Source organism: Ornithorhynchus anatinus, unplaced genomic scaffold (assembly GCF_004115215.2).
Source record: "Ornithorhynchus anatinus isolate Pmale09 unplaced genomic scaffold, mOrnAna1.pri.v4 scaffold_264_arrow_ctg1, whole genome shotgun sequence".
Lineage (NCBI taxonomy): Eukaryota > Metazoa > Chordata > Mammalia > Monotremata > Ornithorhynchidae > Ornithorhynchus > Ornithorhynchus anatinus.
The window spans coordinates 1,069,567-1,090,468 of record NW_024396743.1 but is presented as its reverse complement, the minus strand read 5'-3'; the positions used below and the strand labels follow the sequence as shown (position 1 = coordinate 1,090,468).

At 59.3% G+C, this 20,902-nt stretch overlaps 2 protein-coding genes across 11 annotated transcripts in view; both read left to right on the top strand.

Moving 5' to 3' along the window:
• RNF157 (ring finger protein 157) overlaps positions 1-10,752 on the top strand; it is a 35,597-nt gene extending 24,845 nt beyond the window's left edge. For 5 of the 10 annotated variants that reach the window (XM_029056875.1, XM_029056873.1, XM_029056874.1 and 2 more), the window contains 4 exons: positions 6-54; positions 2,036-2,140; positions 6,530-6,570; positions 8,155-9,136. In XM_029056875.1, coding sequence (XP_028912708.1) covers positions 6-54; positions 2,036-2,140; positions 6,530-6,570 — 195 coding nt within the window. In that variant the 3' untranslated portion in view covers positions 8,155-9,136. Of the gene's footprint in view, positions 1-5; positions 55-2,035; positions 2,141-6,529; positions 6,571-7,432; positions 7,490-8,154; positions 9,137-10,510 lie in introns of those variants that run through there. The other 5 variants (XM_029056870.1, XM_029056867.1, XM_029056872.1 and 2 more) reach the window with 5 other exon arrangements.
• A 1,942-nt stretch (positions 10,753-12,694) lies between these two features.
• On the top strand, positions 12,695-16,913 carry FOXJ1 (forkhead box J1). Its single transcript, XM_029056755.1, has 3 exons — positions 12,695-12,758; positions 13,075-13,712; positions 15,076-16,913. The coding sequence occupies exons 2-3, from the start codon at positions 13,245-13,247 to the stop codon at positions 15,838-15,840; spliced, it is 1,233 nt and encodes a 410-aa protein (XP_028912588.1). The 5' UTR covers positions 12,695-12,758; positions 13,075-13,244; the 3' UTR covers positions 15,841-16,913.
• Positions 16,914-20,902: the final 3,989 nt, after the last annotated feature.

The window sequence follows — 20,902 nt, the reverse complement described above, 5'->3', positions numbered from 1 at the left end:
CTTAGGGGAATGACGTCTTAGAGGAAGAAGATGCATCCCCCACCCAGGAAGACGGTAAAAGACCTGGCCCTTTGCCTCTCTTTCTTGAAATTTCTTCGTGGGGTGGTGGGCCTGGGGCAAAGTCGGCCGATCGGTGCTATCGTTTGAGCGCTTACTGTGTGCAGAACACTGTACTGAGCGCTTGGGAGAGGACGACAGAGTTAGTAGGCTCTGTGCCCGCCCTCAAGGAGCTGACAATCTAGCCGGGGAGGCAGCCGCATTAGGTACCTATAGGACGGGGAGTAATAAGAGTGTAGAACAAGAGGTGGAGGGGAAGGCGTTTAGGAGGTGCAGAAGATCTGAGGTTGGGGGTTATGGGGGGGGAGGGGGGCGTGGTCCTGGAGGGATTTGGATGCCTCCACAGTGGCATGGCTCTTGGAGAAAGGGGCTGGGATAATGAGGCATAGGAGAGGGCCCCAAGACAGTGGAACGTGGAGAGAAACGAGCAGCAATCAATGGATCAGTGGGATTTATTGAGTGCTTACCACGTGCAGAACCTGCAGCCTTGCAGGAAGTCCCCCAGCCACACCTCCCCCTCCCACCAGCTTCTCTGCCAAGCCCCCGAAAGGGCCTCAGGGCACTGAGCCGCAACAGAAATAGTTCAGTTCCTGCCACCATTTCTCGGGACCACCACCGTCTTTGGAGGCAGAGAGCACGCCCCTCCCCGTAGTGGGAGATGGGAGCTGGACTCGATGGCCTTTATCGACCCCCACCCCCCAAGTCCTGGCACTCAGAGGCGGCACTGGGGGGAACCAGAAGTCAGGAAGGCAGAACCACACTGGTTTCTATTTCCCAACGTCCCCCTGGCCAGCGCTGCCGGGTTTAGGGCCAATAGCTCTGCCCCGAGGGCCTGGTGAGGATGGTTCATCATTTTCTGCCAGGACAGGGAAACCAGAGGCGAACCTGAAAAGAAGGTGCTAAGAGGAAGAGGAAGGGAAGAAGGAAAAAGGGGAAGGGGAAGAGAAGTGGTGGGGATGGGATTTATGAAGCTGGCGCTATACGAAGCACCGTGCTAAGCTCTGGGATGGAAACCCGCCGCCCCGGAATCGAGCCGACGACACTCCATCTAAGCAGATATATCTCGTGAGGGAGGGTGGAGGTCGGGGGGCAAGATCGTGGCCCATTAAGGGTTCCAACTAGACCTCTGCAGCCTGGACTGGCCCCGGGTACCCCCTCCCGTCCATGTGCTTTTGCTTCAATCTTGGTCTTGGCTTGGGGATTTCAGTGGGTGTTGCATGCTGGCTCCTCCCTCCGCCCGCCGGCCCACCCTAAACCGCCTTAGGGACCACCTGCCCCTGAGCCTTGCTTGGGGAGAGGGCTGAGAGTCAGCTACTCTTGGAACTCAGGCTTCTCAGACCCCGACCCCCGTCCCCCCCGCCCAGTCATTGCTCTCGCTTGCTTGGGAAATCCTTTTCCCATCCGTTAAATTGGTCCCATCTAGAGGACAGGGCCTCCAGAACGTTTCCTGAGCCCAGACCGAAACCTGCTGCTTCCCCATGAGGAAAACCAGCATCCCTCTCAGTCAGTCCGTCAGCAGATCGGTCGTATTTATCGAGCCCCTGCTTGGTGCAGAGCACTGCGTTGAGGTCTTGGGAGAGTATAACAGAGTTAGGAGACAGATCCCTGCCCTCGAGGAGCTGACAGTCTACCGGGTGCAGAGCACTGGACTAAGCGCTTGGGAGAGGATGGTAGAGGAAGTACACCGTTCCTGCCCTCAAGGAGCTCGGTCTTCCGTGTGCGGAGCACTGTGCTGAGCGCTTTGGATAGGCGTCGGGGGTCTTTGCTGGAGCTCCCCTCAGTTCTCCTAACCCCTCTCGTCTGCCTTCTTGCCGCATATGTGCTGCCCCTAGGGTCCACTTAATCGTCTCTCTCAATACATATATCCTTTGGTACTTTTTTTTCCCCTTTTTGGTCTCCCTCCGGCAAGATCTAAAAGACAGTAGAGCGGAGAAAGGTCAAGCACCCCACCTCTCTAACTGCGTTAACTCCATTTCAGGCCAGAGGACAGGCTCATTCCTAAGTATGGAGTGTGACAATAACAATGCCATCGCCAGTGAGAAAGGTTTGGACAATAAGCTGGGCTCTGATGTCTGTGTACCCGGTGAGTGGCAGTTTACTGGACGTGAACTCGGTGGGAGAAAATGCCTCTTCTGTCTTCTCTCCCCCTTCTCCTCCCCCCCTCCCCCAACCCCACACCCCAGGGTCCCCGGGAAGAAGACGCGGGTAGTCCCGGGGTTTCTGGACACCAGTGGAAGGGACCCCGACGCTAGCAAAGGGCTCCCCCTATCTTCAGTCCGAGGGACTACGGTAGGCCAGGAGGGCGCCTCGTAATCAATCCATCAGTCAATAATCATTCGATCAGTGGTATTTATCGAACGCCTCCTCCGGGCCGAGCCACGTACCGAGCACTCGGGAGCGCAGCGTAGAACAGAGCTGGGAGTCGCCAGTGAGTACTGGTTGAATGTCTGCCGTGTGCAGAGCCCTGTGCTCAGCGCTTAGGTGAGCGTACTAGTTAGGAGGCATAGAGCTGGGTGGCGGGCAGGCACAGAGTAATTGCAGCGTGGAGGAAAATGAGAAGAAAGACTCTCCCACCCCCAGAGTCCCCACGTGGTCTTTCCTGCCGGTTGCACAGTTCCCCCAGGGGAGAGCTTGAAATGTAGATGGGGTCAGTTCTCCGATGCAGGAAGACCGGGTCCTAGGTGGGGCAGAAAACACCCTGCAGCAGCACGTAGGTTGGGCCGGACCCCACAGGCGGGCCCACCGCAGTCCCTTCCAGTCTCTTCCGGTTCCACACACGTGCCCGCCCTCGTCTCTCCCGACACCACCGATGGATTTCCAGTGGATGTTCCCTAATGCCCCAGTCAGCAGACGTTCCTCCGTAGGTAGAGGAAATGCACGTTCTGGGGGAACTGACCGGGATTTCAAGGCCAGCGCGTTGCTCAGTGATTGAGTTAACTATCTCAGGCTGTGGGATTGGCTCATGTCATCCCCTGTTGCTCTCTGAAGACTTGTAGTACTGATGATGATATTTACTGAGCGCTCACTGGGGGCAATAGGCTGTGGTAAGCAACTCTAACATCTGTCAACATAATTTCCTCCTCAGAAGGCTTTGTGTAGATATTCTTTTTTTATGGTATTTGTTAAGCACTATGTGCCAGGTACTGTATTAAGCACTGGGGTAGATACAAGGTGATCGGGTTGGACACAGTCCCTGTCCCACAGGGACAATCCCCATTTTACAGATGAGGTAACCGAAGCCCAGAGGAATTAAATGACTAGCCCAAGGTCACACAGAAGGCATACTGTGGAGCCGGGATTAGAACCCAGGTCCTCTGACTCTGAGGCCCGTGTTCTTTCCGCTAGGCCATGCTGCTTCTCAAGTCTGTTCAGTTTATTAAGTTGTCAGTATTTTTATGCTTGTCACTCCCTTGGGGTATAAAACTCCTTCCCAAGCGCTTAGGATCGTGCACCTGCCAGGTGGGCACTCAATAAATGCAGTTAATACTGTTATTTTTTGCTGTTAGCACTTAACCCAGTGCTCTGCACACAGTGAGCGCTCAATAAATACCACTGATTGAGTGTTACTACTGCTACTAAGCATCTGAGAGAGTACGAACCCCGAGTCAAGTTCCCTGCCCACAAGGAGCTTCCACCATAACCAGGGAGACAGACATAAAGGAAAAGAGGAATCGGCCGAAGTAGTCGTGTGACCCCCGGAGATAGCTGGCTCCCCGGTCCCTCCATCCTCCCCGACGAGATAAATCAATAAATTAGTTGCAGGTCGACCCTTTTCAGTCTTTTTTGGGTCCCCGGAGCCCTGTCGGAAAGGGCCCCGAAACCACTCACCAGAGCACAGCCCTGCTCCCGGGCTGTGGGCCAAAGCTTCCCATCCCTGGGGATTCTGGGAGCCGGGCATCGGAGGGCTTCCCCGAAGCGGCCCCTCTGCCCATGAGCTCCTTGCGCTCCATTAAAGGATTTCCCAAAACAAAGGTGTTTGGTAATCGGACAAAGCCCCAGGGAGACGTGCCCGCTTGCTGTGAGAAGGGAGACCACCCCCCACTAGAAAAAGGGAAGAATCAGAAAAAAGTTCCAACAGCTGCAAAGTCAGAGCTGAGAAAATCACCCAATCCCCCCCACCCCCTTGTCTCCCGATCTCTCTCTACCCCAGTCATCCCCATGTCCAGGGAGGCCAAGTGGAGTCGGTATCTCCTGCCCAACCCTTCTCTTCCCCTCCCCTAAACAGCCACTAAGGAAAGCTCAGCTGAGGGCGGAGCCCTAGACTGGCCCTCGCTGAGCCCCTCAGGGTCCCCCAGGCGCAACCCTTTGGCTCTATGCCAGCACCATCCCAGCGGCGGGCCATGCTCTGCCCCCCCTTTACGCAGGGTTGCTGGGACGGGCACAAATTTATTGACACTCTCTCATCGAGGCGGGGCTGGGGGCAGTGATTTTCAATTGGCTAGAGCCCAGTTGGGGCTCTGGGGCTGCACCCCAAAATCATATCCTGAAAGAAAATTGACTCTCGTCGGCCGGCACCGAGGGAGAGCCCCCAGCCTGCCCCGAGCGGCCTGGAGTCGGCAGGGAGCCATCCTTGGCTGGGGCTTCCTATGGGTCAGTAAATTTGTGAGGGCAGCCCCGGGGTGGCTGGCCTCTGGGAATCCCGTTGGGCTTCCGGCCGGGAGCAGGCAGAACATTCCCACATCTCCTCGGAGATGTGGCTTCTTCACGGTTACCAGAAAGCTTTCCCACCCCACAGCACTGGTGCAGCCTCCAGCTTTCTCCATCGCTTCGCCCCTCCCCGCCCCCCCCCCCCAGCCTTTCCTGCCCATCTGCACCCGGGTCACAGAGTTGCCACGGGGGGCTCACTGCCCCCCTGGCAAGGGGCTATGTCTCCTGGCTGGAACTAACGTGGGATACACCAAGTGATCTGCCAAGATCCCAGTGGGATTGAAAACCCAAGTCCAGCCAGGGGACTCCAGCTGCCCCAGGGAGGGGCCCAAGTCTGGGATCAAAGGTTTTAAGGAGGGAGATTGAGTGGAGGTCCGGTGGGGTGGGCGGAGGGGGGTTGGTGCCTCCGCTCAGGCCCGCCCCGACGGCTGGGAAGGCCCGGGGACGTTCTGGTCCGCAGCCCACCATCGGGAGGGTCGACAGCTCAAGAATCAGCGCCGTGGACCTGCGGAATGAGGAACGAAGCCACGGGGGCCCAGCAGGGGAGGCTGGGCGTCCATCTGATCGCTGGGCTGATGGCTTCACCAGGGGACCGCCCCCCCTCCCCGCTTGGCACACGCCCACTCTGCTTGGGTCCATCACCTGCCTTCGAGTGCTCATTGGGTTGGGGAAGGTGAGACACATGCAGATGGAGACGGAGGCACAGGCTTGCCTGCAGGTGACCTGCCCTTTTGGGTTCCTGTTTTGCTGGGGACCCAGCCACCTGAGGTTCTCCCAACCTCTCCATCCCCTAGGGGCCCGCCCAGCCCTCTCTGGAACAAACACATTGTAGATTTTCTTCCAAAGGGCCCAGGAGCGATAAAGGAGGAAAGAAGAGGTCATAGCTGGCCAAGGCCGTTGACCCCCTCCCCTCCCTAGCCCCCCACCCCTCTGAGCCCAGTATGATGTATCAACAGGGAGGCCTGGGCGACCAACATGAGCGTTTTTCTTGGCTACTCTTCTTTCTAGAGGAGCTGGTCAGAAACTGTCTCTTCTGCAGCCCCCAGTGACCTCGGGGGCGTTCAGGGACCCCATTGTCCTGAAGAGGGGGAGGGTGTTCCTCAGCTCCTCAGGTGTAGCATCTCAGGTGTGCTGTCTCAAGTGGGAATCCCCAAGAATTGTACCTTGGGTGAAACTCCCCAGGTGGGGTTCACTGCACCCAAAAACGAAACTGCCTCTCTAGAAATGAACCCCCAGCTTTGTGGAACCTCTGTCAGCCTCTCCGTCTGAGGAAAGCTTGAAATCCATCAGTGGTATTTGTCGAACGTTTTCAGTGTGCAGAGCACTGTACTAAATGATTGGGGGCATACAACAGAATTGGTAGGCACATCCCTTGCCCACAACGGGTTTACAGACTAGAGGGATAAAAAAAATACTGATTAGCATCAGCACAGGTATGAAAAGGGGGGGTTGCCCCTCTGACCTGCCAATCTAGGGTGGGATGAGGGTCCGGGGAGAGTAGTTTGAGGAGCTCAGAGCACCCCCACCTCCCACCCCCTTCCAGAATCACACTCCCCAATCTCAAAGTTCAATATGTTAAGGACATTGCGGAGGGGTGGGGGTGGGGGATTGGTAAAGAAACTTTAGTAAATTCAGAGATCAGACTCATTTCTCACGGCCAGTCTCAAAGCCAAAGATTCGGCCTGCAGCAGGCCCTCTGTGTGGTGCGATGAGGGGTGGGGAGGGGGTGTTACTGTTTGCTTTGTACATGCCTGGTGTCTTCTCTCTGGTTCACCTTTTGCTTCTGGTCTCTTTCCTCCCCCACCCCCACCCCCACCTGGAACAGCAGCGGTGCCGGAGTCCTGCCCTGTAAACATTGACGAATAGGTACGACTGCCACCTGGTCCCCGTCAAAGCAGGCACAGCCCTTCTGAGGGTTGGGGGGCTTGCCGGGCTGCCGCCCGTCACGATGGAGGGACCGTACCCCCTCTCCCCACCCCTGCCAGGGGCCGCTCCTCCAGACCCCACAGACGGGCCCTGCCTGCACAGCTTCCTGCGGAAGGTCCCGCATGGTGAAGGAGGCCGCGACAGGCTTGCTCCATGGAAATAATTGAGCTGGCGATTAAACACGTACTGCGTGCGGAGCACTGTACTGAGCGCTGGGGTAGATCCAAGGTCCCGGGTTCAGACACAAGCCCTGGCCCACGTGGGGCTCACCATGCAAGGGGGAGGAAGATCAGCCTCGGGCCTTTCCAGAAGGACCAGCCCTGACTGCAAGAAGCTTCTCCCTTCTCCTTCACCTTCTACTCCTCCTGCTGCTGCTGCTATTCCAGGGGTCCTAGCCAGAAGCAGGATTGTGCTTGCCAGGGGTCTGAGGGAATGAGTAACCTACGCCCAGAGGCTGGTTGGTTTGTGCCACAGTGGGATCTCACTGTAAGCTCACCTGGACCCCTGATGGGGGATAGTGGGCCACCTGGGTGGTGCCCCGTGGGTGCTAGGGCTTCTGGCCTGCAGGGAGGTGGGAGGGGCAGTGGGGAGACACCTGGTTCTGTCCAGTCTGCCCCCCAAGGATGGGCTTGGCATTGGAGGGAGACACCTAGACAAGCAGAGGCAGCTAATGTATTTTTCTTCTCCCCACTCCTCCCATCTCTCCTTCCTTTCCTCTTCCTTTCCCTTATCCCCCTTTCTCCCTCCTTCTCCCTCTTTATCCCCCTCCTTCCTCCCTCCCTCCCTCCTTGCACTATGCCAGCCCTGGGGGGAGACAGCAATGCCCTCCTGTCCGGGGTAGCAGAGGGGTGCGAAAGCGGTAGGTGGGCAGAGAACTGTGTGAGTGAGCCCTCCCAGTCTCCTCCTCCTCCTCTGCTACTAATCCTCCGCTTCCTCACCTTTCCAACTCCCTCTGCAAACAATGACACCTCGGCCCAAATTAGCATGCATTGCTCCCCCTGTTCCTTCCTGGCCGGCAGGCCGGAGCCTCCCTGCTAGCGGCGCTCCAGGGTGAGCGGAGACCATAAGGTATTAAGAGGAGGTGGGGGAAATTTAGCAAACACCCTGTGTTCTGCGGTGGTTTGCATTGGCGGAGGTCTTTCCCTGAGCTGATTGCTCTCCACCGCCAAGGTGGGGGTGTCCCCTCCCGCCATCCACCACCGTAGAGGCTCCGTGGCAGGGCAGCCTCACTTCTGCTCCACTGGCTGGCCAGGTGATAATAACTGGCGTTTCTTATGTGCTTACTACTTTCCAGGCACTGTACTAAATGCTGGGGTGGGTACAAGCGAATGGGGATGGACACAATCCTTGTCCCACATGGGGCTCACAGTCTTAATCCCCATTTTCCAGTGATATCGAGGTCACAGAGCATAACGTGGGGAGCCTGGGATTAGAATCCAGGTCCTTCTGACTCCTAGTGCTCTATCCACTAGGCCACACTGCTTTGTGGGTGATGCCCCTGACCCTCATTTTTCTCCCCTCCAGGATGCTGGCGGCCATTGCGGATGCCGTGGACCACAGGGACGCCCAGGGCCCTGCCCGCTGGCCCTCAGCCTGGTGGACCCTGTCACAGGCCCCTTGGGAGGGGCCCTGAGGCTGCCTCCTGGGTCCTAGGCTCTCTCCTCTGCCCTTCCTGACCCAGTGCTCTAGCTTCTTCCCAGGGTCTCCCCCGGACCCCACCTCTCTGGGGATCTCCTGGGACCACTTTTGATATTCCCCTATCTCGGGGCCCCAACTCCCCCCTCCCTGTTCCTAGCTTGGCCCAGATTGTGGAGTTGAACCCCTGGTGGTGAACCTCAGCCCTTTTAGGGGGCTCGGAGGTGGGGAGGGGGTTCTCATCCACCTCTCCCCTCTCCTCCCTGTCCTGGCAGGAGCAGGAACTGCTGGGGGCCTTCCTTGTTTCCGCTCCGATATTCTGTATTTCCCTCTGCCTGTAGGCCTCGCTCAGGCTCAAACTCCATCAGCTCTGCCCGGACTGGGGGTCCCGGGCCTCCGAACTCCCCGCCGGTTCCCAGAACTCCTCCAAAAGAGCAATGTGCAGTGAAACCTGGTCTTCCTGGAAGAGTAGAGGCTGGTGTCTCCTCACCTTTCTGCCGCTGGGGCCTGTGCGGGTGACTGGGGCTCCATCTTGGGGGTAGGGAACACTGGCCACCTCCCACCAGAATTCCGGAAAAAAGGCTTGGCACAAAACCGACAGGAAAAGCATTGATTCCTGCCAGGAGGCGGTTCCTAGCGTGCTCTTGGGTTTCTGCTTCCTTGACTTGTTGGTCGGGGTTATGATAAGGGGATTCCTAGGGCCTGTGAGCAGGGTAACCGGAGCTGAGCTTCAGCGTGTGCTTAGCTGTGCAGGAGGGTTTCTGTGCCCCCCAAAAGCTATGACGACTCTCAGGCTAAGGGGGGCTGTGCCCCCGAGAATGGTACATTTTCACCGTTACTTGCAGATAGTCCCTCTGCCTTGTGTTTCTGGAAGCCCAGGGCCCAGAAGCAACTGGTTATAGGTTCTCTGCAGGCACAGCCTGAGGGAGAGCTCCCAGCTGGATTTCCCCTTGATCTTCCAACATCCTCCCCCTCACCCCCTGGCGTCCAGGTCTCCCCCACCCTCCAAAGCTCCTCGAGTGGTGTGAGATATAGCCAAGCAATAATGTGGGCCTGGTCTCCAGCCCCTGCGGGCAGCAGTGAGTGTAAAGCGGGACACCCCCATTCGCCCCCCAGCCCCCACCATCAGCTTTCAGAAGGAAAGGGGGCCAGAGACAGAGCTAAAGGAGGTCAAAGCTCCCCCTCCCACCCCCAGCCAAGGCTGGTTGTCGTTTTAAGTTGTCGGGTTTACCTCCGTGTCAGCAGGAGGATTTAGGGAAGGAAAACAGGGCCTTGCTAGCAAGCCCATAATGACCTAGCCTCGGTTCAGAGTCCCAACTCCACTTCCTCCACATACATAGGCGCACGCACCCTGGGATAACTGGATAGGTGGATGCTTGTTGCTCAAAGAGTTACTGTTTCCCCGGCTCTTTTCTGACCCATTGGAGTTGGAGGAACATCCTGTCTTGCAGGGCTCCCCAGCAGTGTTTCTGTCCTAATACTATTATTGTCATTATATTTGTTAAGCGCTTACTATGTGCCAAGCTCTGTTCTAAGCGCTGGGGTAGATACAATGTAATGAGGATGGACACAGTCCCCATTCCACATGGGAGATGAAGCCAAGGATCAACTGCCCTCCCACCAACCAATAGTGGGTTATCTTACTACCTACTGTATGCAAGGGACACTGTGCTGAGCCCTGGGAGGGTAAAAACAGAGAAGACGCGATCCTTGCTTTCAACCAAGCAGCTTTGAAAGTTAATCTCCCCCAACAACAAAGGCCATTTGGATCCCTCCTGGCCCCTTAAGTTACAAGTGTACAGAGTGTCTGAGACAGAAGGGGAAGCTGGGGCAGGGGGTGGGTAGCCTGAAAGCCCCCCCCCACCTCCACAGAGGGAGTTAGGGGTGAGGCCCGAAGACCAGCGTTGGCTTCGGACAAGGGGTGGAGTGGGGTCTTACTTGAGCTCTGGACCTGCAGCTCCTGCACCCACCAGGGCATTTTCCCATAAATGTGAAAAATGCCAGAACTAAGACCGCCCCATTATCCCGTCTCTGATTGGCACCGGAGCGGGCTTGGAAGGGGCAGCGGCTGCCCTCTCATCAGGCCTCTGTGGGACTTGCACTCTCCCAAGCTCTTAGTACAGTGTTCCGCACACGGAAAGCGCTTAGTAAATAGGATTGATGGGTTGATATGATTGATATGACTGTGTTGGGGTGTATCCGCAGAACAGTTTAGCACCTCCTTCCCCTCCCTCCTGTTTTCTAGCTGGGGCACGAGCCAGAGCCGAGTAGCAGCCTCTCACCCCGCCGAGGTCAGTGCCCTGGGGTGGGAGAAGGGGCATTTTGTGTGGAGATTCACAAACCATCATGCGTGCACATGTGTTTTGTGCACTCCTTCCTCTCCCCTCCTCCTCACACCCAGGCACGCTGGACCGGCAACAGCAACGATGCAATATTTATAGATTTGCTGCATGATTCCACAAATGAATAAAACTGTTTACAAGGGAAGAGTGTGTCCAACGCGTTTCTGTGCTCCACGCCACCCCCTCCACCGATGGCTCCTCCCTCAGCAGCTTCTAGGGAGGGGAGTTTGCGGTAGAGACGAGGGAGAGAAGGGGTTGTTTTGGAGGGGGATGGAAAGTGTGGGCATCGAACTGGGCGGGTCAGCCCTGGCCCCCTGCAACTGTTTGGTAAAATGGCATCCTGAGCTGGTGAGAGCTGACTTGGCCAGTTGAGGCCCCGCTGGTGGGGACCCTCCCCTCCCAGGGTCAAGCTCCTGCTTTTGCTCCAAAATGGGCTAAACCCACGTAGCGGAGGCTCGGGAATAAAGCAGCAGCCAGGGGCTGTCGGGTGAGGAAGACGGAGGAGAGGAGCTGCCTATGGAGTCCCTCGGGTATTGCCTTATCCGGCAGCTAGGAAGTCCAGGCCGGGAAGGGAAAAGGGTGGTGGACAGCTGTCTGGCCACCCTGTCCTTGTGTAATGTAAGTTGGTTATGGGCGGGGAACGTGTCAGTTTATTGTTAGACTGTTCTCTTCCAAGTTCTTAGTCCTGTGCTCTGCACACAGTAAGCGCTCAATAAATGTGACTGATTGACTGTACTCTCTCAAGCGTTTAGTCCAGTGTTCTGCCCCCAGTATGTGTTCAATTAATACAATTGATTGATTGATGATGGATTGATCAATAGCGTTGATTGACTGAAGTTCGACGGGAGCCGCGGGCAGTGGTTGCAGGTGGCATCGTTGAGTCGTGCGGGCTGAGAGCCGGGGCACGGAAGGCCCTGCCCTCCACCCCGCCCCGGGAATAATGATAATAATAACTGTGGTATTTGTCAAGCACATACTATGTGCCAGGCACTGTACCAAGCGCTGGGTGGACGCAGGCCAATCGGGTTGGACGGTCTCCATCCCAGGTGGGGCTCAGAGTCCCATTGTACAGATGAGGCAACCGAGGCCCAGAGAAGTGAAGCGACTGGCCCCAGGCCCCACAGCAGACAGGTGGCGGAGTGTGGGGATTGGAACCCACGACCTTCTAATAATAATAATAATGTTGGTGTCTGTTAAGTGCTTACTATGTGCAAAGCACTGTTCTAAGCGCTGGGGGGTTACAAGGTGATCAGGTGGTCCCTCATGGGGCTCCCGGTCTTCATCCCCATTTTACATTCGAGGTCACTGAGGCCCAGAGAAGTGAAGCGACTGGCCCCAGGCCTCACAGCAGACAGGTGGCGGAGTGGGGTGATTGGAACCCACGACCTTCTAATAATAATAATAATCATGTTGGTATCTGTTAAGCGCTTACTATGTGCAAAGCACCGTTCTAAGCGCTGGGGGCTAGAAGGTGATCGGGTGGTCCCTCATGGGGCTCCCGGTCTTCATCCCCATTTTACAGACGAGGTCACTGAGGCCCAGAGAAGGGAAGCGACTGGCCCACAGTCAGTCACCCGGCTGACGAGTGGCGGCGCCGGGATTGGAACCCAGGCCCGAGCTCTTTCCACCGTGCCACGCGGCTTCTCCGAAAGGCATCCGGGGGGGGGAGGGCGTCGGGGCGGCCGTTGGGGCGTCGGGGCGGGGTCGCCCGGCGGCCTCGGGGCGAGCGCGGGCCTCCAACCCGCCGCGCGGGGCCCCGGGAGCTCGGAGCGGGAAACGGGCACGGGGGGGGAGGGAGGCAGGGAGGGCGGGCACGGGGGATGCGCAGCCCGTTCGCGCGGCCCGGAGGGGCAAGCGCCCGCCGTCGCCATGGAGACGCGCGGGCCAATGGCGGCGGGGGAAGCTGTTTATGGGGGCGGGGCGTCGCCGTGGCAACGAGAGAAGCCTTTCGGAGCGGCTACTTATTGCCCGGGCCGGGGCGGCGGGGGCTCAGAGCGGCGCCGCCGGGCGGGGGAGAGGGGCGCGGGGCCGGGGCCGGGGCCGGGGCCGGGCCGGGGGCCGCCGGCGGGGGGCCGGACGGGGGGAAGGCGGGCGGGCGGGCAGGCGGGCGGGCCGGCCGCTCCTTCCAGAAGGTTCCTCCGGCGGGGACAGGTAAGGGCGGCCGGGCGGAGGGAGGGACGGGGGCTCGGCCCGGCGCCCCCCAAGTCGAATCCCCCTCCCCTCTGACCCCCATCTCCAACCCTCCCTCTGCCCATCGCCCACCCCCCAGGGAGGGAGTCAGATACCGGGCCCGGGGGAGAGGAGACAGCTCCCCCATCCTGGGGCATTGGGGGGCGGGACCGTCCCTCTTCTCCCTCTCCATCCCCCCCGCCCTTGGCCCCTTCGCCCCAGTCCTCCGGGGGAGGGGGCTCGTTCAAACCCGGCTTGGCCCTCACGGTCCCCCCCCGGTCCCCCTTCCCCCCAACAGCTGGCTCAACCGGGGCCTGCCCACAGCCACCTCGGGGGCCGCAGGATGAAGCCGGGGGCCCGGGAGGGCCCGTGACCGCAGCCCCGGGAGCCGCCCGACCGCAGAACGAGGACCCCGGTGCCCCCCCCGACCCTCCCACCCCCAACCCCGGGCCGGGGTGTAACCCGGCCATGGCCGAGTGCTGGCTGCAACTCTCCGGAGCGGGCTCGGCGGAGGAGCCCGGCGCCCTGGACGACAGTCTGACCAGCCTGCAGTGGCTGCAGGAGTTCTCCATCCTCAACGCCAAGGCCCCGGCCCTGCCCCCCTCGGCCGACCCCCACGGCTACCACCACGTGCCCGGCTCGGCGGCCCCCGGCTCCCCGCTGGCCGCCGACCCCGCCTGCCTGGGCCAGCCGCACACCCCCGGCAAGCCCACGGCGTCCTGCACGTCGCGGAGCTCGCCCCCGGGCCTGCAGGGCCCACCCCCGGGCGACGTGGACTACGCCACCAACCCCCACGTGAAGCCGCCCTACTCCTACGCCACGCTCATCTGCATGGCCATGCAGGCCAGCAAGGCCTCCAAGATCACCCTGTCCGCCATCTACAAGTGGATCACCGACAACTTCTGCTACTTCCGACACGCCGACCCCACCTGGCAGGTAGGCGACGTGACCCCGGGGCGGCCTTGACCCCGTCCCCAGATTCCCGTCCCGTCCCCGGGCCGGCCCCGGTGCCCTTCCACCGGGAGGAGGGAGGGAAGCCGTGGGGGAGCAGAGGGGGAAACTGAGGCCCAGGGAGGAACCTTCCCCGAGGTCGGCGAGAGGCGAGGCCGCGGCCCGGGACCCAGACCCCCGAGAGGCCGGAGACCCAGCGGGGTCGCCGGCCGTCGGGCCGCCGTCGTGAGCCCGGCCACCTGCGCGGGAGGGCCGGGGGAAACGACTCCTTGTGGGCGCGAGGGTGCGCGAGGCCTTCCCGCAGCAGGCCTCCCCATCCCCCCCCATCCCACCGGCGCCCCTCCCTGGGGGGCAATCAGTGGCTCAGCTCTCCTGCCCCGGGAGCTTTCCTGCAGTAGTTTTCTCTCTCTCTTTCTCCCACTCTGTCTCTCTCTCCCCACCTTCGCCCGACTCCCGCAGGTCGGGCCCTGCCACAGTCGAAGCGCTTTCCGTGGGGCCGGGGTGGGGAGGGATCCGGACACTCGGGGAGAGGGAACTAGCCCCAGGTCAGGGCTCCCCCAGGCCAGGCCCACACGGGCAGCCGCAGGGACCCCGGTTTCCGGGAAAAAACCCTGTCTTCAGAGCTAGAAGAGGGCAGAAACCGGACCCCGAGATTCATCGAGAGCTTCAGCCGACGGGGAGAAGGGGACGAGGTGTGGGCCAGTCACGGGTTTAACCCGTGCCCCCCATCTCCACCTGGAGGCCATCCCCCCCTCAATTCCTTCCCGAGCACTGGAAGCCGAGGGCCAGGGTGGACCTGGAAGAGCTGGGTCTCTGGCCGGGGGCCGGGAAGCTACGGAGGGAGGAAAGGGGAGGGGGGCGGTCAGATGCTCCTGCGGCCGCAGCGCGGATGGCTGAGCAGACAGATATCCCGGCAACCGGGAACAAAAGCCCCCAGCGGCTCGCCCCGGCCCCCGGCGGCCTACAGCCCGGTGGTCCGGCCCCTCGTGATAACAACTGTGGTATTTAAGTGGTCGCTAGGGGCCGAGAGCTGTGCTAAACGCTGGGGTAGATACGAGATAATCAAGTCGGACAGAGTCCCCGTCCCACATGGGGGCTCAGGGATTAAGTAGGCAGGAGAGCAGGTATCGAAGCCCTGTCTTTCAGATGAGGAAACTAAGGCAAGGAAAAGTTAAGTGATTCACCCAAGGTCATACATTTGGCAGAGCTGGGATGAGAACCCAGGTCCTCTGGCTCCCAGCCCCGGGCGCTAGGCTGTGCCGCTTCCCCAGAAGACCCCGGTCTGGGCCCCGGTACTCCATCCCGCCATCCAGGGCCGCGCCAACCCCAGCCGTTCTCTCCCTCCCAGAACTCCATCCGTCACAACCTGTCGCTCAACAAGTGTTTCATCAAAGTGCCGCGGGAGAAGGACGAGCCCGGCAAGGGCGGGTTCTGGCGCATCGATCCTCAGTACGCCGAGCGTCTGCTGAGCGGTGCGTTCAAGAAGCGCCGGCTGCCGCCTGTGCACGTCCACCCGGCTTTCGCGCGGCCGGCCCAGCCCGGGCCCGGCGGGGCCTTGGCCGTCAACCCCGAGGCCCAGCAGCTGCTGCGGGAGTTTGAGGAGGCCACCGGCGAGGCGGGCTGGGGCCCCGGTGAGGGCCGGCCCGGCCACAAGCGCAAGCAGCCCCTGCCCAAGCGGGTGGCCAAGGTCCCCCGCCCGGCCGGTGTCCCCACCCCGCTGGGCCCCGAGGAGCCCGAGGAGCCGGCCGGCCTGGGCCCGCTCAAGGGCGATTTTGACTGGGAGGCCATCTTCGACGCCACCCCGCTGAACGGCGACTTCGGTGCCCTCGAGACCCTGGAGCTGAGCCCGCCGGGCAGCCCGGCCCCCCGCGACGTGGACTTGACCGTTCACGGCCGCCACATCGACTGCCCCACCACCTGGGGCCCCACGGTCGGGCCGGCCCCCGACCCCCTGGACTTCGACGAGACCTTCTTGGCCACCTCCTTCCTGCAGCACCCCTGGGACGAGAGCCGGGGCGGCGGATGCCTGCCCCCCGAGCCCCTGTTCGAGGTCGGAGAAGCCGCGCTGGCCGCAGAACTGCATGACTGGGCCACCGTGGGGGCCTTCTTGTGAAGGCCGGGCCGGGCGTCCCCGGCCGGCCGGTCCTCCCCTCCCTCACCTCGCAGCTGGCCACACACACACCCCGTGGAGAGGACCAGTCCGGACCAGACCGAGGGCATGCCCGAGCCCCCCGCCACGGGCCCGGCGTCCCCGGTTGGGGCCGGCCAGAGGATCGGAGCTCAGGAGACCCGAGGGGACCCCTTCCCCAGACCTGGGGTCCCCCATGGGGTTGCGAGGCCTGAGCCCTCCCCTCCCCGGAAGGAGGACCTCCGAACTGTAGCCAGCGGGGCACGTCCATCCTGAGGTGGGAAGGGTCCCGATCCGGACTGGTAGTGGGAAACTAGCGCTCTTCCTGGGCACCCCTCCCAGCCTCTCCCCGAGCCCTCCCACCTCCATCCCCCCGCCCCCTCCCCTCTCTGCCCCGCCTCTCGTCTCTTCCTCTCTTGCCTCATTCCCCGAGCTGCTGTTGAGGGAAGTGCCCAGGTACAACAGGCGCTAATTAGATGGCAACAAAGTAAACCCGGTGGGACTTCCTGGAGGCAGGTAGAGGTGAGGAGGGATGGAGCTAGGGGGCGGGGAGAGGATGGTCTGAGGATGGCTCAGCGGGGGAGGGGGGTCAGCAAGAGCCAGAGTGACCTCTCCCTTCCGGCCGGGGGCTTCTCCCTGGGGTAGGTGGGGAAAGACAGGCCCGCAACGCTGGCCTCCAAAAGGCCAGGGGAGGAGACAGCAGAGAGGGGTGTGAGGGGCTGGAGGTGGGTCAGGGAGCAGATTTAAATAAAGTAGGTAGCCGTAGGTAGGTAGCCTTAGGTCAGTAGCTGTAGCCAAAGCTGGGAGAGAGTAGTAAGTGGTTAACCAAGGTGCCCCGCGCCCCCCCACCCCCCATGACTAAACAGCTTTCTGGGGTGCTGGGAGCCAGAGGGAGGAGGAGTTGGGAAAAGGGGATCGTGACCTCCCGAGGTGGGTGGGGAGGGGGCCCACCAGCCTGGACAACCCCCCAGCTCCAGGGAAACTGCACCCTCACCTTCTTCTGTAGCAATTTAATCTTTTTCATGGCAAGTTATTTCCAATAAAAGAGCTGAAAATTGTGTGTCCCTCCTCTCTGGTTGCAGGACCGGAGGGAAGAAGCGGTGTCCTGCCCTCCTGCTGCCCCCACCCCTTCTCCATCAAGCCCCCCATTTCAGAGATAACCCCCCCCACACACACACACAGGGAACAGGATCCCAGAGGGAAGGAGAAACCTCCCAGGACTCAGTGCTTCTCCCTTTAGGAAAAGTGGATTCCCACCACCACCACACACACACATATACACCCCTTGAGTGAACCCAGGCCAGCTCCTCAGGGGACCCCAGGCCCCTAGGGGCTTGTTAGGTGGTGCCCATTGGGGGAAGGGGGGAAGGAGGGAAGGGGTCCCCATTGGGAGAAGGGACTCAGGCCCGAGGGGATGGTGGGAGAAGAGCCTGACCCTGGTCCCCATGCCCCGGGGAGGGGCTCCCAGCCCAGTGTCAGCATCGGTGTAAGAGGGAGAAGACCTTAACCTCTTCTTCCCTCCACACCCGTGGAAGGGGTTGGCAGGGCTGGGCGGCAAAGAATAGCCAGCCTGGCCCAGGTTGCGGTTCTGCACAAAGCGTTGTGTTTGCCGGAGGACCGGTCCACCCCCACAAGGGCTGGCCTGCCCGGACTTGCCCGGCTGGCCCGGCCCCGCCCCGTCCTCATAGCTGCCATGGGGATGGGGGAGCAACCTCCAGGCCAAGCCCTTCCTGCTGCTCCCTGCCCCGGCCCCAGGCCCACCCTCTTCACTTTCCCCTGTGCCAGCCAGATTGCCCAACTTCCTCCAGGACAACCCCCCACCCCAAACCCACGCCATGTCAGGCTCCGGCCATGGACCTATTGGAGAAACTGAGGTACAGAGGGGTTTGGTTTGTTTTTTTTGTTTGATTTTTTTCGTGGTACTTGTTACGCACTTAGCAGCGTGGCGCAGTGGAAAGAGCATGGGCTTTGGAGTCAGGGCTCATGAGTTCGGATCCCAGCTCTGCCACTTGTCAGCTGTGTGACTGTGGGCAAGTCACTTAACTTCTCTGTGCCTCAGTTCCCTCATCTATAAAATGGGGATTAAGACTGTGAGCCCCACGTGGGACAACCTGATTCCCCTGTGTCTACCCCAGCGCTTAGAACAGTGCTCTGCACATAGTAAGCGCTTAACAAATACCAACATTATTATTATTATTAACCACTGGACCAAGTGCTGGGATAGATACAAGATCATCAAGTTGGACACAGTCCCCATTCCACATGGGACTCACAGTCCAAGTAGGAGAGAGTAAGATTTCATCCACTTTGCAAATGAGGTAACCTAGACACAAAGAAGCGAAGTGACTCGCCCAAGGTCATACCGCAGACAAGTGGCAGAGCTGGGATTAGGACACCAGAACCTCTGACCCCAGGCTCACACTCCTTCCACCAGGCCAAGCTGCTTCCCCTCAGCAACGGACGGACGTGCCTCATCTCGGTGCTGTGACTGCAGGCAGCGGTAATGGTATTTATTGTCTTCCTCCACCTCTCACCCACCCACCCTGGAGACCCTGTGTGGAGGACTGGTTTCAGCACTTAGAACAGTGTCTGCCATGTAGTAAGAGCTTATCAAATACCATTTTAAAAAAATTTAATGCTGAGGACTTGGGCGGTGCTGCCACTTGCACTCTTTCGTCCCTGCATGACATGTTTCTGCCGAGGCCACCCTAGTGCCACGAGTGAGCGGGTGGGCAGGGGGCATCCTCATCCCTGATGGCCCAAACCCTGATCTCCGATGCCCAGAGCTGTGCTCTTTCCCCTGGACTCACACAGCAGGAATAAAGTCTACACACACACTGTGTCACACACGTGAATACCGAGTTGTGGGGAGAAAACGTGTCTACCAACTTGCTCTCCCAAGTGCTTAGCACACAATGAGCACTCAATAAATACAACTGATGATTCACACTCAGAAACAAAACACACAGGTGCCCAACCATGCTGAAGCAGACACACACACAATCAATCAGTGGCATTTATTGCGCACTACTGTGTGCAGAGCACTGTACTAAGCACTTGGGAGAGTACAATACAACAGAGTCGGTTGTTCCGTTCCCTGCCTACAATGAGCTTACAGTCTACACGTGCGGGGACTCCCAGAGACATAGGCACATGCATGCATACACAGGGACAGGCACGTGCACACAAAGGCCACAGCACATGTGCCCACACAGAGTGGCACACACGGACCCTTTTTCTCTCTCTGCCCTTTATTTTCTCCTGTTCACTCTGGCTCCGTGCCAGTCTGCTGGGGCTGCCGCTTTCACTTGCTAATTATTCCAAATATTTCAAATCTCTACCCGGAGTGCACAGATGGGCGGAGTTGGGGGGGGTGTGGAGGGGTGGGCTCTAATAGTATGCACGGGCCTGGCCGTTAGGAATGTGGCCACGCCCCCCATGGTTTAAACCCCTCCCCTCCAGTCCCTCCCCATCACCTTCCTGCCTCACCCTCGCCCCCTCCAGCCTCATCCCAAACTGAAAATCATCGCGTTTTAGTGGAAAGAGCACGGGCTTGGGATTCAGAGGTTGTGGGCTCTAATCCCCGCTCTGCCACTTGTCTGCTCTGTGACCTTGCGCAAGCCACTTCACTTCCCCATACCTCATCTGGAAAATGGGGATTAAAACTGTGAGCCCCACGTGGGAAATCTGTATCTGCCCCAGCGCTTAGAACAGTGCTTGGAACATAGTAAGTGCTTAACAAATACCATAACAATAATAAACCCCCCACTCTTGGCCCAGCGAAAAGGTCAGGCCCCGGGTAGATTTGCAGGAGCGTTTTCCCCTGCACCCCTGCACCCCAGCTAGAAGATGAATTGCCCAATTCTGCACCCCCTCTACGTATAACCCACCCAAATCTCCGGTTCCCTCACACTCAACAGAGTTCCTCCCCCCCGGCCCCAGCCAGGCCACCCACCCACCCAGCCAATCAATCAATAATATTCATTGAGCACTTATTCTATGTCGGACATTACTTTGGGATCAGGAGAGAGTACATTAGCCTAAATAGAAAGGAACCTTTCCCTGGAGGGCCCGACAGTATAGCAGGGGAGACGGACGTGAAAATAACTGACTTTTCCTGATTTGGTGAGGTGAAGCTGAGCCCCCCACCCAGGATCATTCCTCCTCCTTCCCCACACTGGCAAATGCCCCTCCCACCCCTTTGCCCTGCTTTCTCTTTTAATCAGTCAGTCAATCGTATTTATTGAGCCCTTAATGTGTGCCGAGCACCTGAGAGAGGACAACAGTATAACAGACACATTCCCTGCCCATAAGGAGCTTACAGTCTGGAGGGGGAGACAGACATTAATACAAATAAATAAATAAATTACGGGTATGTACCTAAGTGCTATGGGGCTGGGAGGGGGGATGAATAAAGGGAGCAAGCCAGGGTGACGCAGAAGGGAGTGGAAGAAATGTCAGTCTCCCCCTCTAGACTGTCAGCTCCTTGTGGGCAGGTAGCATGTCTGCCAACTCGGTTGTATTTTCCTCTCCCAAGTGCTTAGTTCAATCCTCTGCACATGGTAAACACTCGATAAATGTGATTGATTGATTCTCTTGCCCCCAAGCTGGGGTGAGTTGAGGCAGGGTCTGACAGGAGGTGGAGGGCGAAGGGTGGAAGCAGAGGTCTCGTAGCTGAGAGGAGGGATCTGTAAACACTGTAAACTCACTGTGGACTGGGAAAGTGTCTGCTAACTATTGTAAAGTACTCTCCCAAGCACTTAATTCAGTGCTCCACAAGCGATCAATCTATGGTATTTATTGAGAGCTTACTATATGCAGAGCGCTATACTAAACTCTCAGCAGAAGACAATACAACCTAGTAAGTGCTGGATAAATACCATCGATTGATTGATCGATAGATTAATCTGGCCCACTGCGGTGGCAGGGGAGCAGGGGCCCAGGGGCCACCCGAGCTCAGCCCTGCTGGAGGAGGGGCATCCACAGTGGGCATCCGTGGAGCAGGGCCACTTTTGGGAAGGGGCTTCCAGGGAAGGGCCCCCTAGAC